Source organism: Populus alba, chromosome 5, assembly GCF_005239225.2.
Source record: "Populus alba chromosome 5, ASM523922v2, whole genome shotgun sequence".
Lineage (NCBI taxonomy): Eukaryota > Viridiplantae > Streptophyta > Magnoliopsida > Malpighiales > Salicaceae > Populus > Populus alba.
In genome coordinates this window covers 9,865,797-9,888,205 of record NC_133288.1, presented here as the reverse complement: position 1 = coordinate 9,888,205, position 22,409 = coordinate 9,865,797, and the positions used below count along the sequence as shown (strand labels likewise).

The 22,409-nt window shown below is 35.8% G+C and overlaps 3 protein-coding genes across 4 annotated transcripts; 2 read left to right on the top strand and 1 right to left on the bottom strand.

The window, feature by feature from the left end:
- The first annotated feature begins 372 nt into the window (after positions 1-372).
- On the top strand, positions 373-7,242 carry LOC118029994 (uncharacterized). Its single transcript, XM_035034006.2, has 7 exons — positions 373-838; positions 1,834-5,345; positions 5,451-5,548; positions 5,633-5,698; positions 5,786-5,875; positions 6,243-6,419; positions 6,933-7,242. The coding sequence occupies exons 1-7, from the start codon at positions 453-455 to the stop codon at positions 6,966-6,968; spliced, it is 4,365 nt and encodes a 1,454-aa protein (XP_034889897.1). The 5' UTR covers positions 373-452; the 3' UTR covers positions 6,969-7,242.
- A 5,363-nt stretch (positions 7,243-12,605) lies between these two features.
- Positions 12,606-16,701, top strand: LOC118029995 (uncharacterized). Of its 2 annotated transcripts, none has more exons than XM_073409451.1 (4): positions 12,606-12,990; positions 13,467-14,323; positions 14,837-15,280; positions 15,941-16,701. In XM_073409451.1, the coding sequence occupies exons 2-4, from the start codon at positions 13,468-13,470 to the stop codon at positions 16,117-16,119; spliced, it is 1,479 nt and encodes a 492-aa protein (XP_073265552.1). In that variant the 5' UTR covers positions 12,606-12,990; position 13,467; the 3' UTR covers positions 16,120-16,701. The 2 variants fall into 2 exon arrangements, with proteins under 2 accessions (XP_073265552.1, XP_034889899.1); XM_035034008.2 differs by having other exon boundaries at positions 12,607-12,990; positions 13,464-14,323.
- A 1,204-nt stretch (positions 16,702-17,905) lies between these two features.
- LOC118029996 (mannan endo-1,4-beta-mannosidase 7) lies at positions 17,906-20,680 on the bottom strand. Its single transcript, XM_035034010.2, has 5 exons — positions 20,243-20,680; positions 19,933-20,127; positions 19,472-19,594; positions 18,835-19,037; positions 17,906-18,616 (listed from the first exon to the last, which is right to left on the bottom strand). Exons 1-5 carry the CDS (start codon positions 20,564-20,566, stop codon positions 18,154-18,156), a joined length of 1,308 nt encoding a protein of 435 aa, XP_034889901.1. The 5' UTR covers positions 20,567-20,680; the 3' UTR covers positions 17,906-18,153.
- Positions 20,681-22,409: the final 1,729 nt, after the last annotated feature.

Below are 22,409 nucleotides of genomic sequence, written 5' to 3'. Positions count from 1 at the left end.
AATGATAATTTATTAAGCATATTAAATTTTAAAGTATATCATGGAGTGGCATTTTTTTGTGTGTGGTTTTATTTATTTATTTGTAAAGATGACATGAATTAAATTTATTTATGTTATATCCGGTGATTTTAATTCCTTTTGAGATTAGGTCAAAAACATAAACCTAATCTCTATCCTTGCAAATGAAACCACTCATTGCGAAAAAAGAAAAAAAAGTTAAGCTGTCGTTCCATATAATTAGGACCAAGAAGATACACTGCTACACAATCCTACCCTTCCTTTTTCAAAAATTTGGAATGAGAATAATAATGCAGTGTCCAATTTTGTCATTTCCTTCTCTCTCTCTCTCTCTGTTTATTTTCATTTTGATTTCACTTTCACTTTCTATGAGAAACAGTCGCAGAAAAATAAAATAAACCCAAAAACACTCTTCCAAAACTCTCTTCATTTTCATGGAAAACCTCACACATTCTCAGCACCCAAACATGCTCTCCAAAAAGCCATTTACCAACCCCAGCAAAACTGTCTACGACGACGTGTTTTCTGCCCCACCTCGTTTTGGAGCAGCCCCGACATTGTCTCCTCGAGTGGAAGACTACGGCGAGATATTCGGCGCGTTTCACGCGCCACGTGGAGCTTCCTCCTCGATTCCAGTGCTTGATCTCCCATTGGTAGATAATGAGGCTGCTGAAGATGTTTTCTTTGATGTTAGAAGTTGTTCTGGATTTGATTATAATGAGGTTTTTGGTGGGTTTAATGCCTCTGATTTTGATGTTTCCTTCGAAGAGTTGATGATGGAGCATTCTAACGGCCGTGATTTTTCCTCTGATGAAGCTTGGTATGGTCATTTTGTGCTTTTCAAGTTGACAGCCTTTTCAAGTTTTTCTGTGGGTTTTCTTCGTGCTAAAATGTAAAAATAATGTCTTGTGTTTATGTGAGTTTATGGTTTTTTTTGGTCTTGTTTGTGGATTTTTCTTTCGGGGTAGGAGGGTGAAGGGGCTGGCTACAGTGTGTGAATATTGTGTGTAGTCGTTGTCTTCTTTTCCTTCTTTTTTTAGTTGTCTTGTTCGTAGTGTAATATCTGTTGTTTTAGCTTTTTTTTTTTGCTTTTTAAAAGCTAAGTTTAATATGTGGGTCTTTTCTATTTCTTTTTCATTGGTGGTGTGTTTGTCGATTTAAAGTGTAATATTGTAGATTATGGTATATGATAAGTTACCATGAGGTAAACTATACGAGGTATAATTTTGAAATTTTAGCTTCACTGATCATAGATTGTGGTGTGATCACGCATACATTGGTGCTCTGTGAAGCTTAAGGCTGGATGATCATAGATTGTGAAATTTTAGCTCCAGTGATCCTAGATTTTGGTGTGATCACGCATACATTGGTGCTCTGTGAAGCTTAAGGCTGGATGATCTGATGTTCCGAGGAGAAATTTGGGTTATTTCTAAAAGTATAAAGTTAATTTTTTATTTTTTGAATTGAGTATGACTTTTCAAGTAGACCCGAAGGCCTTTAGTGTATGCTGGTGCAAGGAGGTTGTGCCCATTGAAAAATTAGGTGTATGGCATGTGTATATAAAAGGGTTTATCTCTTATGTTTATTTTGCAAGTGATTAGTTAGTCATAAAAATATTGATGCTTTGCTTGCATGCTGATGTGGTTGTCCCTATGGGGAACTGCTGGCCGTTTATTTTATTTAATTTCTTGTATTGTTTTGTGTGTTCTGTATGTTTGTGTTCATTGAGTAAAAATCAATAGCACCTTAATTGGTAACACCCAGCAAGATAGAATCTGACAGTGGAATGTGTTTCTTCTTTTTACTCATTCATAGGACACCGGAAGATCCTGAATATCTATCAGAAGAGTCAGATAATTCAGCAAAGAACCAATGCTTGTCGAATGGTGACTCTCATGAGTCCATTGACGGGAGTATGGAATTTAACATATCATATCATAAAGCTAGTCAAAGCAGCAATAAAGATATGACAAATGGGATCACACATGTGACTAAGCTATTTGATGTTCCTGGATATGCTTTTATGGTTGATAAATCCATGTCTTTGCCAAAGACAGATAATGAGTACCCACCTCTGCATGTGAGTGATGATGGTCATCTCAATATTGATTTTATGGGGGAAATGATGGGGGAAAAGAAGCTTAGGAAGACGATGTCACATCCGGCTAATGGCAGTGCTGATGGGCTGGTTTTTGGAAATGAAGTTAGACCTCATAAGGAATATGTCAGAAATGTCTCTCTTCCTAACGAGACATTTGTTACTGTTTCTGATGTCAACCTTAAAACTTACCCCTCTCAATTGCCACCACCCTCTAGACCACCTCCTGCATTTGATTTCAAAAAGAGAGATTTTAGTAAATCAACTCCAAACTGTCAAGGTGTTGCTTCCTCAGGGAGTGCTGGTGATAGTTCTCCACCTTACTTTGATGTAGAGGTAGATGCAAGTTCCTCTGCTGCAGCCTCTGCCGCTGCTATAAAAGAAGCTATGGAGAAAGCTCAAGCCAAGCTTAAAAGTGCAAAAGAATTGATGGAGAGGAAGAGGGATGGCTTTCAAAGCCGTACAAAATCAGGTTCAAAGAATGATAGGAAGGATAGAGAAGGTAGGGTGAGCAAGAATGATGATGTGTCTAGTAGTAAAAAATATGAAGAGGGCACTTGTGAAAGAGAAAATAAAATTGAGTTTTCTGTCATGGAGGAAAGGAAAAAGATTAGGATTCCAGATTCAGTGGAAGGGAAAAGGCATCGAAATGCAGCAGAAAAATCTTCTGATGAGAAGCATGGAAGGGAATCCTTGTCATCTCAAGGATCTGATAGAATTGATGAAGCTGGAGAATGGAAAGAAGCTACTCAATTTTTTGAACTGGTAAGAACAAATGTGCCCAGAAAAGTCACTGAGTCGGAAAAAAATGATAACATTTTGCTGCAGAACATAAACATTCATGAACAAGGGCAGAAGGTGAAAAAGGCAGCCACGGAAGCAATGCAGCAGCAGCAAGAAAATGGGAAGGAAGTACAAACATTTACAGCAGATCATGAACTGGAGGAATATGCAAAGAACCCTAAAGTATCAAAACCAGCTCATGACCATGGGGGAAGCAATGGGAGATCAGAAGCTGCTAAAGTGTCACATGGAGAGAAAGGGCTTGCGATGAAGGTACAAGTGGCTCAAGAGGTTTTCAGAGTGGAGGATGAGGAGAGGTTTAGAATGAACTTGCAGTCTATAGGAACTGAAAAGAGACAAACTAGAGCTAATGGGTCACAAAAACATGAGAACGTGGTAGAGGTTCCACGAGAACAAAGTAAAATTGAAGTTAGGCAGACTGCAGGGGACAAGGAGAAAGGGCCATGGCCAAAAGAGGCTATTAGAAGTGTGGAGAATGAGAAACAACTCATTCGTAAAAAGGATGGTGGTGAAAGGAGAGGAAGGAGCACTTTTGAGCAGGAAGAAAATGAAAAGATGCTCAAAGCACCTCTTGAACAAATGGAAAATGAGAGAAGGCTGAAGGAGGCACTGAAGCAGGGAGAAAAGGAGAGGAGGATAAACGAGGCTTGTGTGAGGGAAGAAACTGAGAAGAAGCAGAGAGAGGCTTATGAAAAGGAAGAAAAGGAGAAGAGATTAAGAGCAGCTCTTGAATGGGAAGAAAATGAGAGGAAACTCAAAGAAGCCTTTGTGAAGGAGGAGAATGCGAGGTATGAGAGGAGACTAGGAGAGGCTACTGATAGGGAGGAGAATGAAAGGAGACAAAGAGAGGTTCGTGAAAGAGAAGAAAATGAGAAGAGACTCAAAGAAGCTCTTGAGAAGGAACAGAATGAGGGGAGGCTGAGAGAGTTTTGCCAAAGTGAAGAGAATGAGAAAAGACCAAAAGAAGCTCTTGAGCATGAAAATAAGAAAAAACAGAAAGAGGCTAATGAAAGAGAAGGAAGTGAGAAGCAATCTAAAGAGGTTTTTGAAAATGAAGGGATTGAAGAGACACTAGAACAAGAAGCAAATGAAAAGCGACTAGAAGAGACAAATGAGCTTGTTGAAAGTGGCAAGTTAAGAGAGGCTCTGGAGGGAGAAGCAAGTGAACTAGGAACATGCGAGCCAGAAGAAATTGGGGATGCATCCCAAGAGATTTGCAACTTGGGAAACATTGAGGTGACACTTAAGGATGTCTCTGAGAATGATGAGCTAGGGGTGCTACATGAGATGGGTGGGAACTGCAGGGTAGCGAAGCAGGCATGTGAGACAGATGAAAATAGGAACCTTGGGTCAACTAGATTAGTTGGAAAACATGAGGGGAAGAACAGGAAACAAGAAGTGACTGGGGAGAATGCTCATGAAGAAATTAGCAAGGTACCTCCAGGGCTGAAAATTGGCAACAAGGAAGCAACAGTTGAAACTGTGAATGTGCAGGTTGATAGACAAACAAAAGTGTCCGGTGTGGATCAAGGCAACTTAGAACATGAAAAGAATCAATCTATAGTGGAAGATGATGCAGCAGCTTCGGTTTATGGTGATGAAAGGATGAGAAAAGCAGGGGAAGCTGGAAATGGAACTGGACAAATGAGCATAGAGAAAACTAAGAAAGCCTTCCAAATAGAATCTGATACTGCAAATCAAGGCAAGGAATTTGCTCAGGATAGGGGTGAGAGAAGAAAGAATATGCCTCAGGCAGTTGTTATGAATCAGGAAGACAGAAAGGACAATTTCATGTCAACCGGGGCAGAGAAAAAGTCAATTGTGACTGGAAGGAAAATAGAAGCTGCTCAGCCAGCTGATTTAGAAGCAAAGGGAAGCACCCTGGGATCAACTCAGCAGTTTAATGTAAGTGAAAGAAAAATGAAGAATCTCAACAAGACCCTTTCACCTGAAGAAAAAGAAGCTGAAAGGTTGAGAAGAGAAAAAGAGTTGGAAATGGAATGTCTTAGAAAGATGGAAGAAGAGAGGGAGAGGGAAAGAGAAAGAGAAAAGGATAGAATGGCTGTTGACAGAGCAGTGCTTGAAGCTCGTGAAAGGGTACATACTGAAGCCTGTGATAGGGCAGAACGGGCTGCTGTGGAAAGAGCAATAACTGAGGCCCGTGAAAGGCTAGAGAAGGCCTGTGTGGAGGCTAGGGAGAAGTCATTGGCTGATAATAAAACATATTTAGAGGCCAGGCTCAGGGAACGTGCTGCAGTAGAGAGAGCTACTGCAGAGGTCCGAGAGCGTGCTTTCGGAAAAGTAATGTCTGAAAGGACTGCTTTTGAGACAAGAGAACGAGTAGAAAGATCTGTCTCAGATAAATTCTCTGCTTCTTCCAGGAATGGTGGAATGGGACCTAGCTCTTCATCCTCTGTATATAATGGTATGTATTCTGCACAAACTGGAATTTCTATAAAATTTCGTACACACCTTTGCACATATTTGTTCTCCTTTATTGCTTCTGAATCATGCATCGCTGTACAAAAAGGTTCATACTATATGGAGAGATCTGAAGGGGTGGAAGGTGAGTCGCCTCAGAGGTGTAAAGCAAGGTTAGAGAGACATAGGCGAACAGCTGAACGTGCGGTATGATTTTCTTCCTTCATAGTAAACAGCAATCAATTTGTTTATATAAAGGAGTTCATCTGTAATGTTTTGGCTTTATGGCAGGCTAAAGCTCTAGCAGAGAAAAATACACGAGATCTTCTTGCTCAGAGGGAACAAGCAGAGAGAAATGTAATAATTTTTTGGGAAGCTATTCCTCAAACTTTTATCTTGCTTTGCATATTCCATGTATTTAACTCAATTAAATTTTTCTTGCAGAGATTAGCAGAAACTCTGGATGCTGATGTCAAGAGATGGTCAAGCGGGAAAGAAGGAAACTTGCGTGCATTGCTTTCAACTTTGCAATATGTATGGTTCATTCTCCTCGCATCATTTTAAGAATGAAGTTGTCTTCTGGTTTCCTTTAATGCTGCTAAAATGTAAATAAACGGAAGTTATTCTGCTAAGGCCTTTTTCTTGGATAAGATATGAAGACAAATTTTGAATGAATATTTAATATGGCCAAATTAAAAGTAGAAAGTGTCTAGCTCCTTTGTGTTGTTAAGGTGTCATGGTTGAGTTTCACTTGTTTAAATACTCTCCATCAACTAGTTTACTTCATTTCCTTTTTTAGGTTTTTCTAATGGTGATAAATGTTTAGATTTCCGGCCTCCTTTCTGCAGTTTTCACTAAATTTAGCCTGTACAATGGTACTTGAACTATTTCTTTGTGGCAGATCCTTGGACCTGATAGTGGCTGGCAGCCAATTCCGTTGACTGAAGTTATAACTTCAGCAGCTGTAAAGAAAGTTTACAGGAAAGCCACTCTTTGTGTTCATCCTGACAAATTACAACAACGGGGTGCAAGTCTTCAGCAGAAGTACATATGCGAGAAGGTCTTTGATCTTTTGAAGGTACTGGCTTGCAAGTTACTTTCAACAGCTTCAAGTGATGATTGAAACTCTAGTAAATATGGTAGACTAGTTCTTAAATTCATTTATAAGACCAGTTCTTCTGTTGTTGGAAAACAGCCTTCATACATTTATTGGTTGGGATCACCAAATGTGGCAGGGGGGAAACCCTTCACAGAAAGATCTCTTTTTTGTTGTGAATCCCTATGTTGGCTTTCTATGCCTAGATTCTTCTCGTTAGGTTAGAATTACTCTGCCTCACTAATCCCCATCGGTTGAGGCAGCATCTTCTCAAGGGCAGCGTTTAACTCCTGCTCACCAAATGGTCATCAGTATCCAGTAGCCTGTACTGCTTATAAAAGCATCTAGTTTTTTTTTTTTTTTGACGAGTTAAAAAAATACAGCATGCATTCTATCCGAGCATCGTTTTGTTGTTCCATCAGGCCGAGGCATCAGGCCGTGGACATTCTTGCTAGTTTCTCTATTCTTATTGATTTATTGGTGGTTTGTTCCCAGGAAGCTTGGAACAAGTTCAACTCAGAAGAGCGGTAGCCCGAGCTTATTATATCTGTGCTGATTGCTTATTTACAGCAAGCTACTCATTCTGTAAATACATTCGTCCCATGGCTAAAATATCTTCAAGTCCATCTGATATTTCATTGCCTGTTGGAGTTTCAGGTTGTAATTTATGCTTAAAGGAAAATAGGTAAGAAACAAGTATTATTCAATGAAAAGAGGCCATATCTGTTCCTAATCTGCTATCCAATTAAGTTTCTATGTAAGAATTTGCATACAAAGAAGAAAGCCTTCAAGTCCTGGCCCCATTTAATTGTAGGGAAAAAGGCGGAAGAATTGGGTAACGAGTCAACAAAGCTGGACAAATTTTTAGAGGTTTGTCATGGTTGTTTTCTGGCCAGATCAGGGAGTTCTTTGAACCCTAATTATTTGTATTAATCTCTTCAATCTTATTAATATGTCTAGGAAAGACATTTAGGTTCTTGTAAAGTTCAATTTCATCTTGAGCGAGCCTTTATCATCAACTACAAGATTTAGTAAAGGCCCTAAAAGCTAAATCTCACTGGCTTCAAGATGTTCATCTCAGGCACTCAATGAGTTTTATTTCATGCAATCATCTAGGTAGATGGAGACATGAAGGATGGAAACTCATTTGGTTGTGAAGATGTAGATAAAAGTAGGTTTTTGTCTTGGTGTTAGGGCCAATTTTTAGCCAATTTTTGGTTTTTCTAAAAAGGAGGGATAGAGGTAACAAGATATATAAAATGAAGTTAATTTTTTTTTCTTTTCACAACTCCCTTTAAACATGTCATAATTTTTCACCATTAGATATGAAAAGTAGAATATATATATATATATATATATAGAGAGAGAGAGAGAGAGAGAGAGAGAGGTGGGGTTTAAATAATGACAAAAAATATGCATTTTTGAAGAAATTATTATCTTGCATTTTGCTATATTTTTAACTTTGTATTGATGCAAATATTTTATTTAACATATAATTACTTTAATTATTTATTTTATTATTAAATATATTTGAAGAAATGATTTAATGACGTGAGTAAATTATAATTTTATTATATTATTTTCTTAGCAATAAATTATTATTGTTTTACAATGTTTACAAGTTCTTTTTTAATATAATTTTGATGAATAGAAAAATTATCATTTTAAATTAGTTATAAAAAAAGACTCATTGAAAATAATGATATTTACATATTTAAAGCATTATAGGTTAGATAAGAATATATATATTATCTTGTCTCTTATCAATCAAATCAAATACATAAATATTTACTGTCTAGCACATAACTTGAGCTCAGGTTTTTTTGTCCTAATTATTTTTATATTTTAGATCATAAAAAAATAATCAAAATTATTATTGAATGATAAAGCTAAAGAAGGATTGTCTCTTATCAATCAAATAAAATAAATAAATAAATTATTATTATTATTATTGGGATCAGAAGTTAGCAATCCTTAGATAAATCAAATTATTGCATTATCCAATTAGTTAATGAATGGATATTAACTTGTCAAAACAATGTTGCTAGACCTATGCCAACCACAAATCATCCCCTCCTAGCATACAAGTGAAGTTAATAATATCAATTCCTTTATATATGGTATCAATGTAACTTATTAAGACATGAAATGCATATATTACAAAACAAGTCAAAACTAAAAAATTAATGCTCAAATAAAAAAAAATACATTATTAAAAACCATACTTGGTGACTTGTTGTGTGTCTAACTCATCTTGATAGATTGCCTATGATGCCTATGTAGTTCTTTGATTGTAACTTTGATACCAAAGTGAACTCTGTACTAGAAGAGCTTTCTTGTCTAAGTCTATTATTCAAGTAGATATCTAGAATATTCATCCTATTAATGTTGGCAAACTCAAATATTAAAATTTATATTTTTTTCACTACAAATAGGTACACCGACATAAAGAGTTGAACTAACCTCGATTTACATCATCCTTCAAGTAATTTCAATCTCAAACATATTTCATCCAAGTCAATCATATAACATTTTAGACAACCTATTAAGAGACATATCTAATATAGAAGTTAGGAACACATTACTTTTTTCATTATAAGTGATACCATTATCGGTATTGATAATAACACCATCATAGAAGCATAATATTCCAATAATACAAAATATTATGTCAAACAACATAAAAAAAAAAAAAAAAAACCCAAGTCTAATTTATCAATAATATGAAGTTAATCAAGTTACATAATTTATCAACAAAACCTTGGCGAAATCATTATCAATGAAACCTAAATTCATTAATATATCTTTTTGGGGTGTCAAAAAAGGTGAAAGGCTTCGATCTTTAGAATATGAAATTAAACAAGGTGGTGATCAATATATATATATGAAAAAGTCATGTTACAACCTACTCAAGAAGAAAATAAACAAGTGCCAAAAAATTATAGTAACAATGATCATAAGGTGGAGATGGAGCTAGATATTCATATGAAATAAAAAAACCATTGAGGATTCATGGAGTTCTAGTTCAGAAGATCAACAATATAACAACATAGCTTTAAGTAGGCCCAAACACACTATTAGGCCACCCATCCGATATGATTTTTAATATTTGATATCATTTAACATTTTAGCATGACAATGTTTAACAATAGCCTCCTTGAATTTGGTGATGATTTACTGCAACTTTTGCCTCATATAAGCTTGTATAACTTGTGTATTTGTTGTCATGTCTCTCTATAGTAATATCAAGAACTTTTTAAACTAGTACATGATATAGTACATGCCTAAGACATTATTTATACAAAATTTTGAATGGTGATTTATTTGTGGCACTATATTTAATACTATTATATGTAAATTTTGCTTGTATAAGTGCTTAATTCCACTACTTTAGTTTGTCTTCACAAATGTTTCAAATTAATTTCCAAGTGTTCGATTCAATGACTCTTTTTATGGATGTGCTGTGCTACTAAATTATAAAGATGAATCATACACCTCCAAGATGAAATCATACACCTCCATGGAGTTTGCCAAAATGACCAAGAAACTTGTTGTCTCAATTAGAAGTAATGGTTTTTGGTACCTTATGCAAACACACTATTTTTATAAAAAAAACATAGTTGAGCAATTACTAAAGCATCATTCATCTTATTGCAAAGAATAAAATGTAGCTTCTTTAAAAACTTATCAACTATAAAAATTATACAATCCATTCCCTTTTATGTATGGGGTAACTTAAGTATAAATTCTGTAGACAAGTCTTTCTACATATTTTCAAGAATAGTCAAAGGCATATATAAACATGTATTATACGTTTTTATTTTTTGATAATTTGACAATTATAACATCTTTACACAAACTTACTAATATTTCATCTCAAATGAAGCTAATAATATCTCTCAATAACAATGCCATTAGTTTTCATTCATCCAAAATGACAAGTGTTGAAGGGATATCTCGGTGTTCTGATTAAGATTGATAAGGTAAAAAAATCACCACCTAATTTTATGATAGTTAGAAACTATAACTGGTCTTTAGAGATTTTAGATAAGGGGTTAGTTATGTAATATGAAAGATAAAATTAACCTATATATCTTATCTAAAGTAAATTACTTCATAGTTTTTTTTTTTTTGATAAAGGTATCTATTGTATATATATACTAAGAATTTGCCAAATTTGGTATACGCGAGTTAATTGTTAAAAGTAAAAGACTTGTAAGACTTGTAACAATGTTTGGGATCCAAGCTCGATTATAAGGCCTAATCTTTACTTTTAATTATAAGTATTAAACCTTATAGGATGATGATAGTTGATTGAGCTTTAGCCTTTTCTCTTTAATTAAATTAAAAATTGGTTTGAAGAATGTCACTAACATTTTTTTTTTGGTCTTGTTGACCCAACCCGAGTTCATTTACTACAATTAGAAAAAAAAAAAATATATTGCAAGACCTACTTATTCACACATTACAAATAATAACTACCTAATATTTACATACATGTATTAGAAATATATATTTACATGATTTATATATTTACAACAAAAATACAAAGACTTTTAGAAGGTTGGCCCTTTTTGAAGATTTTATTACCCACATGTTGACTCTTTGTTAACATTTAGAGGATAGAGCCCATTTAAGTATCTTACCACCCATGGATTGACTCTTGGATATGGATAAAAATTAATATAGAACCATAAAAAAGAAACAAAAAAACATATAATCATATAATTTTAAGAAAATAAAATTGCAAATTTCACAATAAAAAATAATAATTAAACACTTCAATCTATGAAATTCCACCTATAATCACAAATCATTATTTTACTTGGGAGTAAGTAAAAAAAAATCAAAAAACTGATAAAACCAAGAAATAATTATTTTAACGATCTTAATTTATATTGTATTTTTTTTCAACTATCACATGTTTTCTCCTAATTTTACACTTTGATATTCTTTGTTTCAATTTCATTTGTTCTTAATAATTTTCAATAAATTGACCATGAATTCGAGCATAAAAAAATGCAATTGAATTTTTTTTTTTTTAAAAAATTAGGCACCATGAATTGCTACATTAAAAACCCTAAGTGTTAGAATGGCTTTATTTCTAATTTAAAATCTAGTATAGCTTAAGGAAGCGCATGATGAGCCTCGCCTTGGCAAATCTCCTCATACTAAACTTTACAAAACAATAGAACAGTCGAGTGTGGTGTGGCTCTGCTGTAAAATAAAAACACAGCGAAATTTAAGCAACCCGTGATCCAAAAACGACATCAATTTCTTGATCCAGAACTCGAATACGACATCTCCAAACAGTCAGGAGACACCAACTGAGCAAACATTTATCCCAAACACCAAAAAGGGTCCCGTTGTCGTGGTCAAACACTTATTTGAAACCTAACTGCCAGCTGTAACTACCCAAAAAAGAGAAGGAAATTTAAATTTTTATTCTAACATTAACAAGCCAGCGAACACATTAAAATGCTCACTTCAATTTAAACCGTGTGTTTTTGGCCGCGGTTGTGAAATGTTTTTCTAATTCTTTTTTCTTTTAAATTAATATTTTTGAATATTTTTAATTTATTACTATTAAAAATAAATTTTAAAATAAAAAAATATTATTTTAATATATTTTCAAATAAAAAATACTTTATAAAACAATTTTTTAAATTTAAAAAATATACAATTTTTTTTTAAAAATTTTATATTAAAAAAAACACGGGATATTCATTTTCCAAATGAACTTGTATAATGCGAGTGGCAAGATAATATGATATAGTTGAGAGCATAGTTTTTAGACCTGGTCCAGTTCAAGGCTTGAGTTTCAACTGGGTTAATTTTTTTTAAAAATAAAAATAATATTATTTTAATAAAAAAATAAAAGGTAATAGGTTACAATTGAGTTTTTGACTGGATTTTTATTGGGTTAACTAGGTCATCAGGTTAATTTGCTAAGTTTTTTTTTTTTTATATATTTTTTTAAACTTAATTTAATTTTAGTTTCAAATTAATTTATTAGGTTGGTCCGGGCTTTAAAATTACAGTGGAGTGATACGATTTTTAATTAACTATAGTAAATTAGGTAATAAGGTGGTAATTAATTTGAACTGCTGCGTGAGAAAATAAAAATAAAAATACAGAAAAAGAGGGAAGTACGTGGGAGAGATATTTTCTAACCCGAAGGCCAATTCAAATATTTGCGGAGAACAAAAAGAAAAGAAACGAGATAGGCGATCTGTCTCTTTGCAACAACAAAGAAAAAGGGAAAAACCCCAAGAAACTTGGGCAGCAAGCGGCCTTTGCTCCCTCTTCCCTTCTTCATGGACAGGGAAGAGTCGTGAATTTCAATATACGATACGACACCACCATATGTTATCACTCCTTCCAATATCATGTCGTTTTGTTTCTTCTCTTTTTATTTCTGCACGAAATAATCTTTATCGACTCTTCCCTGATCCTTCTCTTCTCTCTTAATACCACCACCTGATTTTTCTTTTTAGGGTTTCTCCCAGTTTATTGCTCTCTCTCTCTCTCTCTCAGCTCCTTCGTTATCAAGGTAACTTTTTCTAGCTTCATTTCCTCTTTCTTAATACCATCACCTGATGTTGACACCATTTTTCAGCTACCATAACGGTGTCGTTTTGGTCTCTATTAAAAATCATAGTTGGGGTTCACTTGCTTTAATTGTGCAGCCATCTAAAAAGCTGGGTGGAAATTTGCTTCTTATTTTTTTAAAGAAGTTATTATTGTTTATTTTTGTAATCTAGAAGCTTTTCTTGTCTAGAAATGATTTTTTATTGTTATGTACTGCATTGAATAATTGTATCTAAAGCTTGAATTTTGTGATTCTATAATCAATCTAAGTCAAACTTGTTTCATTTCCGCTAATTTCCCCTTATTTACTTGACAAATCATGTGTTTTTCTATTTAGCTATTTAGCTTCTAGATTATGAATTTTATTTGGGGTTTATTTGTTAACTAATCTCTGGTTTCAAGTTTCTAGCTTTGATTTTTGATTTGGTGTTGTAGAAGGATGCCATCTTTTCCTGCAATAGCTTTGGATAGGTTGTTAGAACCTGGAGCTTCAAAATTTGTCGACAAGTCAGTTCCTAGTTCGGACGACAACTATCCAGTTCCGAAACCGAAGCCTCCTCCACCAAAATCGAAGCCACGTTTAACCAAATCAAACCTAGAGAGGAGGAATAGTGCGTCGGTGGTAGAGAGGAAAGGTAATCGTCCTCAAATATCGCCTTCACTGTATGCGACTCCCGAATCGACCCCACTTCCTGATTCGCCATCTTCATTTCCTCCTTCGCCTTATATAATTAATCATAAGCGACGTGGGCCACGCCTTTTGAAGAGCTTTTCAGAGGATGATGTAGCTTCTAGGAAGAAGGAATTGGAGAAAAATGAGGTGAATGGGAATGTGGATAATGGAAAAAATGAGCTTGTTGATTCAAGTTATGGCCATTCAGTTACTTTTTTCATCCCTGGTTCTGTTGAAGGTGAGCTTTTGAATGTTGTCAATGGGAGTCCTAGCAAAGAGGATGTTGTAAATGGGAGTCCTAGTAAAGAGGATGTTGTAAATGGTGTCCATCATCGTCCTATCAACGCGGTGCATTTTAATGGAAAGATTGATGGGGAAATAGCGAGTGGTACTATGCAACATGGGACTAGTAATACAAGGACGGACTTTACCTTGGAAAAGGATGTGTTGAAGCCAACTGAGCAGAATGGGGAACGAGATGGAGACGTTGATGATTTCTTTGATCCACAGGACTCAATGAGTTATACTAGTAACACCGATGTTGAGGACACCACTGCAGCTGAGTGTTCTATGAAGCTTACTGCAGCTATACCAGTGGGAGAGTTTTATGATGCTTGGGAAGGTACTTGGGTGTTCATGTCTTACTCTATTCTTTCTGTCTGTGTTACTTTGGTAGATCATCTTGTTATTGGAAAAGTTATAGTGCGTTTCCGTCCTTTTGTTATTTTCATGCATCATGCTGTTTGGCATCTTGCGTTTAATCTGCCATATTTAAGTAGTATCTCATAGCATGCTGCAGCTATGGTGCTGGGGGAGCCATTGCTCTTCTTACCTCTTCTATACTTTTTGTTGTGTCTTTTCTTTTGCTATATGCATGCTTTGTATTGTTTGTCATCTCCTCTTTACTCTGGCATATTATTATTATTGAAGAACACATATTTTGGTTCTGCCTTATTTTTTGGCTGTTTACTCTTATGGATACAATATAGGCGGCTGTTTAAAACGAGGAATTCAATTGTTATCATTTCCCAAAACTATCTCTGTATTCTTTTAGCAAAATTAGTAGTGTAACAAATTTGTGTTTGCTAGTCATAACAGAATGCAGAAGTTCACTTTTGTTTATTACTATTGCTAGAACTATCTTCTGAGAGTGGGCCACATCCTTCTCCTTCTCCTCATCTCAGTGGAGCTGAATTGCGAGAAATGAGATTGAGTTTGTTGATGGAGATAGAGAAGCGGAAGCAAGCAGAGGAGGCTTTGACTAATATGCAAAACCAGTGGCAGATAATCAGGCAAGAATTAGCTCTGGTAGGGTTATCCCTCCCTGCTTTTCCTGTTGATGTGCCAGAGAATGATCAGCCATCAGATTCTAATCCTGCAGAGGAGATTTGCCAACAAATCTATCTTGCTCGGTTTGTATCAGAATCTATAGGAAGGGGCATTGCAAAAGCTGAGGCGGAGATAGAGTTGGAAGCTCAGGTTGAAGAAAAGAACTTTGAAATTGCTCGATTGTGGGATCGACTTCATTATTATGAGGCTGTGAATCGAGAAATGTCTCAGAGGAACCAAGAAGTCATAGGTGAGATTTTTGTTAAATGTTTTAAGGTTTCTTTTGTCAGCTTTCTCATTTATTTTTAACTGGGGGTGCTCGTGGAATCAAGAAAAACTATAGCTACATTTCTAATTTCCTTAGTGTGTTGCTTCAAGCCAATGTTCTAAAACCATGTGAGTTATTGGACCCAAAGAAAAGAAAGCTAAGATATTAGCTGTACTTCTAGAAGGATGGAACTGATTTGGTGGTAATTGGCTTATAGCTGCTAGGGATTGATGAAACTGGTTATGAAATTCCTGCTCAATTTGTTGATCTAGTCAACTAGAAAGCTTGAAACATTGTTGTCAACATTTAAGCAGTTCATAAATTGCTGTCCTAGATTGACTGGCTAGTGGTTGCACCATTATCTGTATATACTGTTGATCGGACTCAGTGACCTAACCAGTTTTCTGTAGTAAAATTTGGTTGGCAAGTTTGGTTTGTTTTGAAAACATCGGTCCTTACTTTCCTTCTAAATGTGCAGAGTGAGGAGCTTTTGCACAAGAGCAAATTAAGAAAATTGTTGAGATTTCCTGTTTTAAGCATGCTCATCTCATAGCTTTTTAAGGTGTACTAGCTTTAATTGGAGCCCCATTGTATGTATTGCTAGATTATTGGTCTTGTAATATATGGTTTCTTATTTTGTAGAAATGGCACGGCGTAATAGGCAGTTAAGGAAAAGGAGGCGGAAGTGGATTTGGGTCTCAATTGCTGCTGCAATTACACTGGGCACAACAGTCTTGGCATGGTCGTATCTCCCAGCAATGAGAGGATCTTCTTCTGCCAGTGATTCTCATGCGCCAGAGCATGATGATACAGCTAATTGATGAGCATCTGATCAATTAATAGACTCTGATGTCATGTCACAGGAGAATAAAAAGGTTTTAAATGGCATCTTGTGAATATCAACCTCTTGCTTTTGTCCCTAGCAATTTTCCTGCCTGCTTAGATTTCAGGGTTACCATCATAATAATTCATTACTGCCTTACTGGTGATCTGGGAGGTGATTAATTTTGGTTTGGGTCATTGATCATCTGGAATCATATTTCTAGCCTTTTTGTGCTTTCAAGGCCTTGCTGATACCTGCACGAACACCATCAGGTCCATCTTCACATTTTCAACATTTTAGAAAGAGAGCTTTCTATCCGGGGAGGGCCAATAGTCTCATTGATTTTAGTTTGTTCTGTATTTAAGTTGTATCCCTTGCAAGTCTCCGCAGCTATGAAACTGAATTGATATGTTGAAACTTGGTGATCCTTGCCAGAAGGGTCTCAACCTAGGAGGAATTATTTTGGATACTAACCTATACATTAATGTTATTAGCCCGGGGTGAGTTTCGATGTTCGTTTGCATTATGCATCAATGTACTAAACTGGATATAGAAAGGTACATGTTGTTACTGCCATACAGCTTGTTGCTATCGAGCTATTGACCAAACAAAACATGGATTCATAGATTGTGAAATGAAATTGACACATGGTGATACTGTCAATGTGTGGGGAGTACTGGTATATGTTGGATCACGTAGTTATTAAAAAAGGTTGGTCGCTTTAAACATTCAAAACTTATGTAAAACCACAATTAGTTGTGATCCTAGTAAAATAGATTGTAGAAAATGTCAAATTTCATCGTACTAGCGATTTTACTGTTTCGGAATTTTGTGTTATTAGGTCATTTGGGCTAGTTTGGACTTATATGTTGATATAATTTTTTTTTTCTTTTAGAGTTTTTCTGCAATCCGAACATGGTTCAAAGCTATAACTTGCATAATTTGTTCTGATTTTAGTGTTTTGAAAGGCCCTAACCTGATTTCTCTTTGATAAAACTTTACGTCCTATAGAATATGACTAGATATGCTTGCCTGCATAGAATGACATTTTTCTCTAGTTTAGTGTGGTCTAGCCTTGCTCTGCAGGAGCACAATTTTAGTTAATAAAATTAAATCTGAAGGGCTAAATCTTGTTTGACCCAAAACTATGGTTAGTTTTGGGGAATTTAGCCCATTTTTTTTACACAGCAAGAACATTCAAACAAACAAATAAATAAAATAAAATTCATCCAAGGGTGTCATGGGGCAAGGTAAGGAGAGAAGAGGAGAGGAGGAAGGAAGAGATTAACTCTCGAGTCAATGTCCCATTTTTGGGCAGAGTTGATTAACTCTCTAGTTTATGTCCCAATATTAGAGCCCAAACAAGATCCGACAAATAAAATTCCGAAGCTTTATGGTTTTATACAGTTTTTTTTTGTCATCTAAACTATCAAGAAACAACAATTAAACAAGGGGAGCATGCCTTCTTAATTCCTGCCAACTGCCGAGGCCTGACCACCTGAAGCAGCAGATTATCATGAACCGTGTGAAGGGTAGCAAAACATGGCGGAGAACAAAAAAGCTCTCAAGCAGGAGGAGGATAACGATGGTGCTTGGGAGAGCGAGAGCTTGAAGGAGTAGAGTAGAGTGAGTTGGGCTTGTTTTTATTACCATTTCAACGATCACTTTTATGAGTTGTCTGGCCATCATTTTAAGCGTGGAGAGGATCCCCTTTCTTTAGAGGGAACTCGGTCCAAAAACATCCTTAACAATGACAGCATATAAAAGACAGGCAATCAACGATGTAACTGGACCTGATCAGGCCTGTCTTTGCAATACCTTCCATGAAAATAAAGTCTTAAGAATCAAAATACAGACACTGAGCAGTTGCTCTCGTATAATAATACTACTGTGTTTGACTTGATTACTCTCCTGGACGAAAACACTCATCTCTAAGAGAGGAGCCATTTCCACAGAACCTTACTGTGATTACACTCAAAACACAACAGCTTGTACTTCGGCACCGTTTTCACACATGCAAGGCACGATCCTTTCAGTTTCCTATTCGCTTGCCTCCATTTCCACCCCGCCAATGAACCCTCCTAGCCCTAGTGGCTCTTGCCCTCTTCCACCTCTCCACGTTTCTCATCCTCAAAAAAACCTTTCGAATTTGATAAAGCTTGTGTGCCTGTTGAGCTATCACATTTGCAGTTGAGGAAGGTTGCCCCAAGATTATCTCATAACCATCGCGGAAATTGTCCATTCCTTCAGTTAAAAGTTGCCAAAACAGGCCTCCAGCAGCTGCACCTCCTCTTTTAGCCGATGAGTATATCTTGTAGTACACGGTATTGAACAATAGGTCTCTCTGGTATGTGCTGAAACCAGGGTATTTCCAAGATTTTCCAAATTCTGCAATAAGAATTGGTTTTCGAAGAATGTTTTGTGCATCTTGTATGTGGGTATCCAGCCAATTGTTCAAGAAAGAAAGCTGGTTTTGATCATTAGAGCTGGATAACCTGCTCAAGCATAAAAAACGTGTAAGATAAAAAAAAGATTCGGTGTGGCTAATTAAGGCGTTGTTACTTAATTTAGCCATTTTGGTGCGGCTACTGAGTTTTTAACCAGTATTGGCTCCGCAAGGACTCAATATAAAGGTCATAGATCTCTTTCGTAACGCTATATGATTCTCTTGAGTATATAGCAAACGCTTAAGTTCTTATTAGGTAGTAGTTACCATTGATCAGGATAAGCATGGACTGTTGCAAAATCAATTCCAGGGATGCGGTTATTTGCTATGAAGTCTGTTCCTATCTTCAAACCAGGATTGAGACTGTTCCTCTGTGGTGTTGAAGGTCCGTAAAATCCTTCTAACCCAGCTTCCAGCAAGTGATTTCTGTCAATTGACTTCACAAAGGAAGCCATTTCTGCTATCCAAGCCTATATCAACAAGCACAGAGACCAACAGTAAGCATGGATTTTGTGCAATTGTATACCATTCTAAATGAGATCAGTGAATTCATTAAGGCTTACCTTAAATGCTCTGGCAACTCTAGAATTCATTAAGGCTTACCCTTACTAAGGTGGGGCTAAAAGTAAAAGGTCATTTACTGGTGATACCTAAACCTTTTTTTTAGCCAAATGTTCACTAATCAAGGCGGACCAAGAAAATTGAGGTGCAAATTGAAACGCAATCAATGAAACTTGGAGGGGGCATGCTAAGGATCCATAAAGGCCAGTTGGAAGTAAACCAGAGCTAGAATGCCCTAGTTACTATAATAATGAAGCGTACAACTACAAGGTAAGGCTCTAGGTTTAGTACTGGTAGCGAAGAAAAAAAGAAAAGGCAACAAGAAGAGGGGAGGTCAATGAACCTGAATAGTCCTTCCAGAAGGATCTGATGTGCATCTAGGCTCGTTCATAAGCTCCCATGCCATGATTGTTGGATCATCTTTGTAACGAATTCCAGTAAAGCTATTGTATCTATAAAGAACAGTCTGCAAAACAAAATGTAATCTAAGACAAGTTAATAACTGACTTAATAACCATCTCACGTCTCATAAACAGAAGAGGTCCAGAAATGCTTCTTAATGACCAAGTTAATTCTTTTGTGGAAACACCATTCAAACTTTAAGAACATAACAGACAGAAAAACAGGGCAAGTTTCTGATTCTTCAATCTATTACACAAATTTGAAGAAATTCATGCCACGAACGCCTACGAGGGAAAAAAGAGGAATCCATTTGCATACAGATACTATACACGATCAACATAAAAACAGATCAAATCTGAAATCTGAGAAAGAAAAGTTAGTTTAGGGAGAAAGGACTCTGACCTTTATATGGTTCTTGTAGTAACCCTTGACAACGGGGTGCCTGAAGAAATCATCATCAGATGACAGATACTGCCCTCGACTTCTTGCCCAGTTTACGTACTGCTTCTTCCCTCCAAAGCTATCATAGTTGTTAGCAAAGCTCAGAATGAGCTTGATCCCATAACTTCTAGCCTCAGCTATAACAAAATCCAGCCCCTTTACAAATTGTAAAAGGAAAAACAGATAAAAATCGAGATAATTAAGCAAGATTGCGACTTTTGAAGATTTATAAGAGCAAGCATAGCTAAAAAGAATTTAACTTTCAAGAGACCTTAAACATTTGTTCATTGTAGGATCCAGGGGAGTACTGTAGAGGTCTGTAACCACCATCACTAAAAGCCCAAGTTCTGGCCACAGTGAGACCATGGCTAGCTGCTTCACGAAATGCAGCCGAAACTTTTGGTCTCTGAGATGGATCAGAAGCTGTGTACATCAACCAGTAAGCATTGAAGCCATTTGCATAGTAAGGGCTACCATTCAACAAGAAATGCACTCCTCTAGTTCTAATGAAACCATCTCCTGCTTCAACATGGAAATGAAAACATCCTTGATGGATCAACACGACTAGTAAAAGAGCCAAAGCCAAATGCGTCATCTGAAAATTTAAGGGTTTGCCGTTTAAAAGTTCAGAGAAGTTTTGTCTTTAAAAACTGCAAGACCATCAAAAGACGACAAGCAACTGTCGATAGAGAAACAGACAAGGGTTTTTTTTTTTGGCAGCACTGTAAAACAGAATAAATAAGATGCAAATCAAGTAAATTCTGAATTTGTTTTAAAATATATGCTTATCAATTTTACGTGATCCAATACATTTTTTAAATTGAAATTAAATTAAACTGAAATTTTATAAAAATATATATTGTGACAAAATTTTAAGTTAAATAAAGTTTGAGAATATATTATTTTAGATAGTTAAAATTATTAAATGAATCTTGTAAAATTTATTTTTCTGTGTTGTTTAGAATATATCTAGAGTTATATTGTAAAATTTTAATGAAATGTAAGTTGAATTTATATAGGAGAGACCCAGTAATTTATACAACAAACAAGAAATATGCATTTGAAATTAATACTGAATTCTACAAACAAAAAAGTACATATAAAAATTGAAGATTTGAGTTGCCTAGAAGAATTTTAACATGATAATTTTGTTTATATTATATTATATTATTTATTTATTTAATATCGAAGTGGGGTTTCCCTACGACGAAATCGAGAAAGAAAAACATGAAAATGAAAAAGAGATCATCCTTAAAGCGTGTAAAGTGGAAAGAAATGGTGCAACGCTATACAATAAATGGCCATTTCTGTCCAACAACTAAACTGTTAATTTCATAACACCATCATAAATTGAAGCTTCATCGATTCTAGTCTGTCACAGCCACTTGATGCATTGCTTTCAAAGAAAAAAAGGTCCCAGATTTCATACTAGTTTGAATTCCTCTACTGCTGCTTTCATCTTCTCTTTCCTTTATCAAGCATTTGGTGTCTTTCTTCAAGTGTCGCTGGTTACTCCTTTAACCCCAATTTTATTGCATCTCTTAGGTAGTCTGTCACCTGTTTGCTTTTATTACAGGATGGTTTGCACCCAACAAACCTGGTCCATGGTCGTGCATATTTGGTACAGTTACCACTACCAACTACTAGATAAATGCTTTCCATCTCCTAAAACTACAAGCTGGCGATACAATTAATAGCCATTAAGCAGCAAAAAAGATCGCACCAGCACCCTCCCGCCATGATTTTCTCTAGTGTTTATCTTTGCCTGAAGAGCATGGCAAGCCTATCATTTACCTTCTACCATGCTCAGCAAAGACAGAAACTCGTGTCTGTAACTTTATGGAGTAGCTTCTGCAAGTCCTTTTGCTTTTAGCGTCTCCATCTTGCCCATGTGAGTTGTAGGATCGCTTGCCCATGAACATGGTCCTACTATTTTTTTTCATTTTAGCCTTTAAAGGGTCATCACTCATTAAATGGCACAGTGATTTGCATGTGCCAATGCTCTCCTTCCTATTTACTTGTTCTCTCCTTCACACTCTTCCATGTTTGTGGCTCCCATCAAGAAATCAAACTCTGTCAATGATCTAAGTTCGAGAATATGGATCGTCACGATGAAACAGACCCATCGGACCAAATCTCAGGCAAAGAGAAAGTTGCAGCATAAAATAAAGAGAGAGAGCAGTACCAGATGACAATTGAAGGGCAATCACTATATTGTTCATCAAATGACATCGTTCTATTTCTGTGGTGTAATTTTGTCAGTTGGGAACCGACAGATTAATTTGGATCTGAAGAGATTTGAGAGATCTTACCTATCTGAAGACATTGTAGCATGAGATGTCTGGTGCTGCACTGAAAATGACGGTTTTAAGATTTACCATCAGCATAAAAAGCATCTATAGGGACACATGAGTTCTTAAACACGTGGTAGCATATTT

Coding starts and splice junctions, on each gene's coding strand:
- LOC118029994 (XM_035034006.2), top strand. CDS start 453: ATGGAAAACCTCACACATTCTCAGCACCCAAACATGCTCTCCAAAAAG. Junction 5,346..5,450: donor TTCATCCTCTGTATATAATG/GTATGTATTCTG, acceptor CTGTACAAAAAG/GTTCATACTATATGGAGAGA. Junction 5,549..5,632: donor GGCGAACAGCTGAACGTGCG/GTATGATTTTCT, acceptor GCTTTATGGCAG/GCTAAAGCTCTAGCAGAGAA.
- LOC118029995 (XM_073409451.1), top strand. CDS start 13,468: ATGCCATCTTTTCCTGCAATAGCTTTGGATAGGTTGTTAGAACCTGGA. Junction 14,324..14,836: donor GTTTTATGATGCTTGGGAAG/GTACTTGGGTGT, acceptor TACTATTGCTAG/AACTATCTTCTGAGAGTGGG. Junction 15,281..15,940: donor GAGGAACCAAGAAGTCATAG/GTGAGATTTTTG, acceptor CTTATTTTGTAG/AAATGGCACGGCGTAATAGG.
- LOC118029996 (XM_035034010.2), bottom strand. CDS start 20,566: ATGACGCATTTGGCTTTGGCTCTTTTACTAGTCGTGTTGATCCATCAA. Junction 19,595..19,932: donor ACTACAAGAACCATATAAAG/GTCAGAGTCCTT, acceptor TTTGTTTTGCAG/ACTGTTCTTTATAGATACAA. Junction 18,617..18,834: donor CATGCTTATCCTGATCAATG/GTAACTACTACC, acceptor ATGCTTGAGCAG/GTTATCCAGCTCTAATGATC.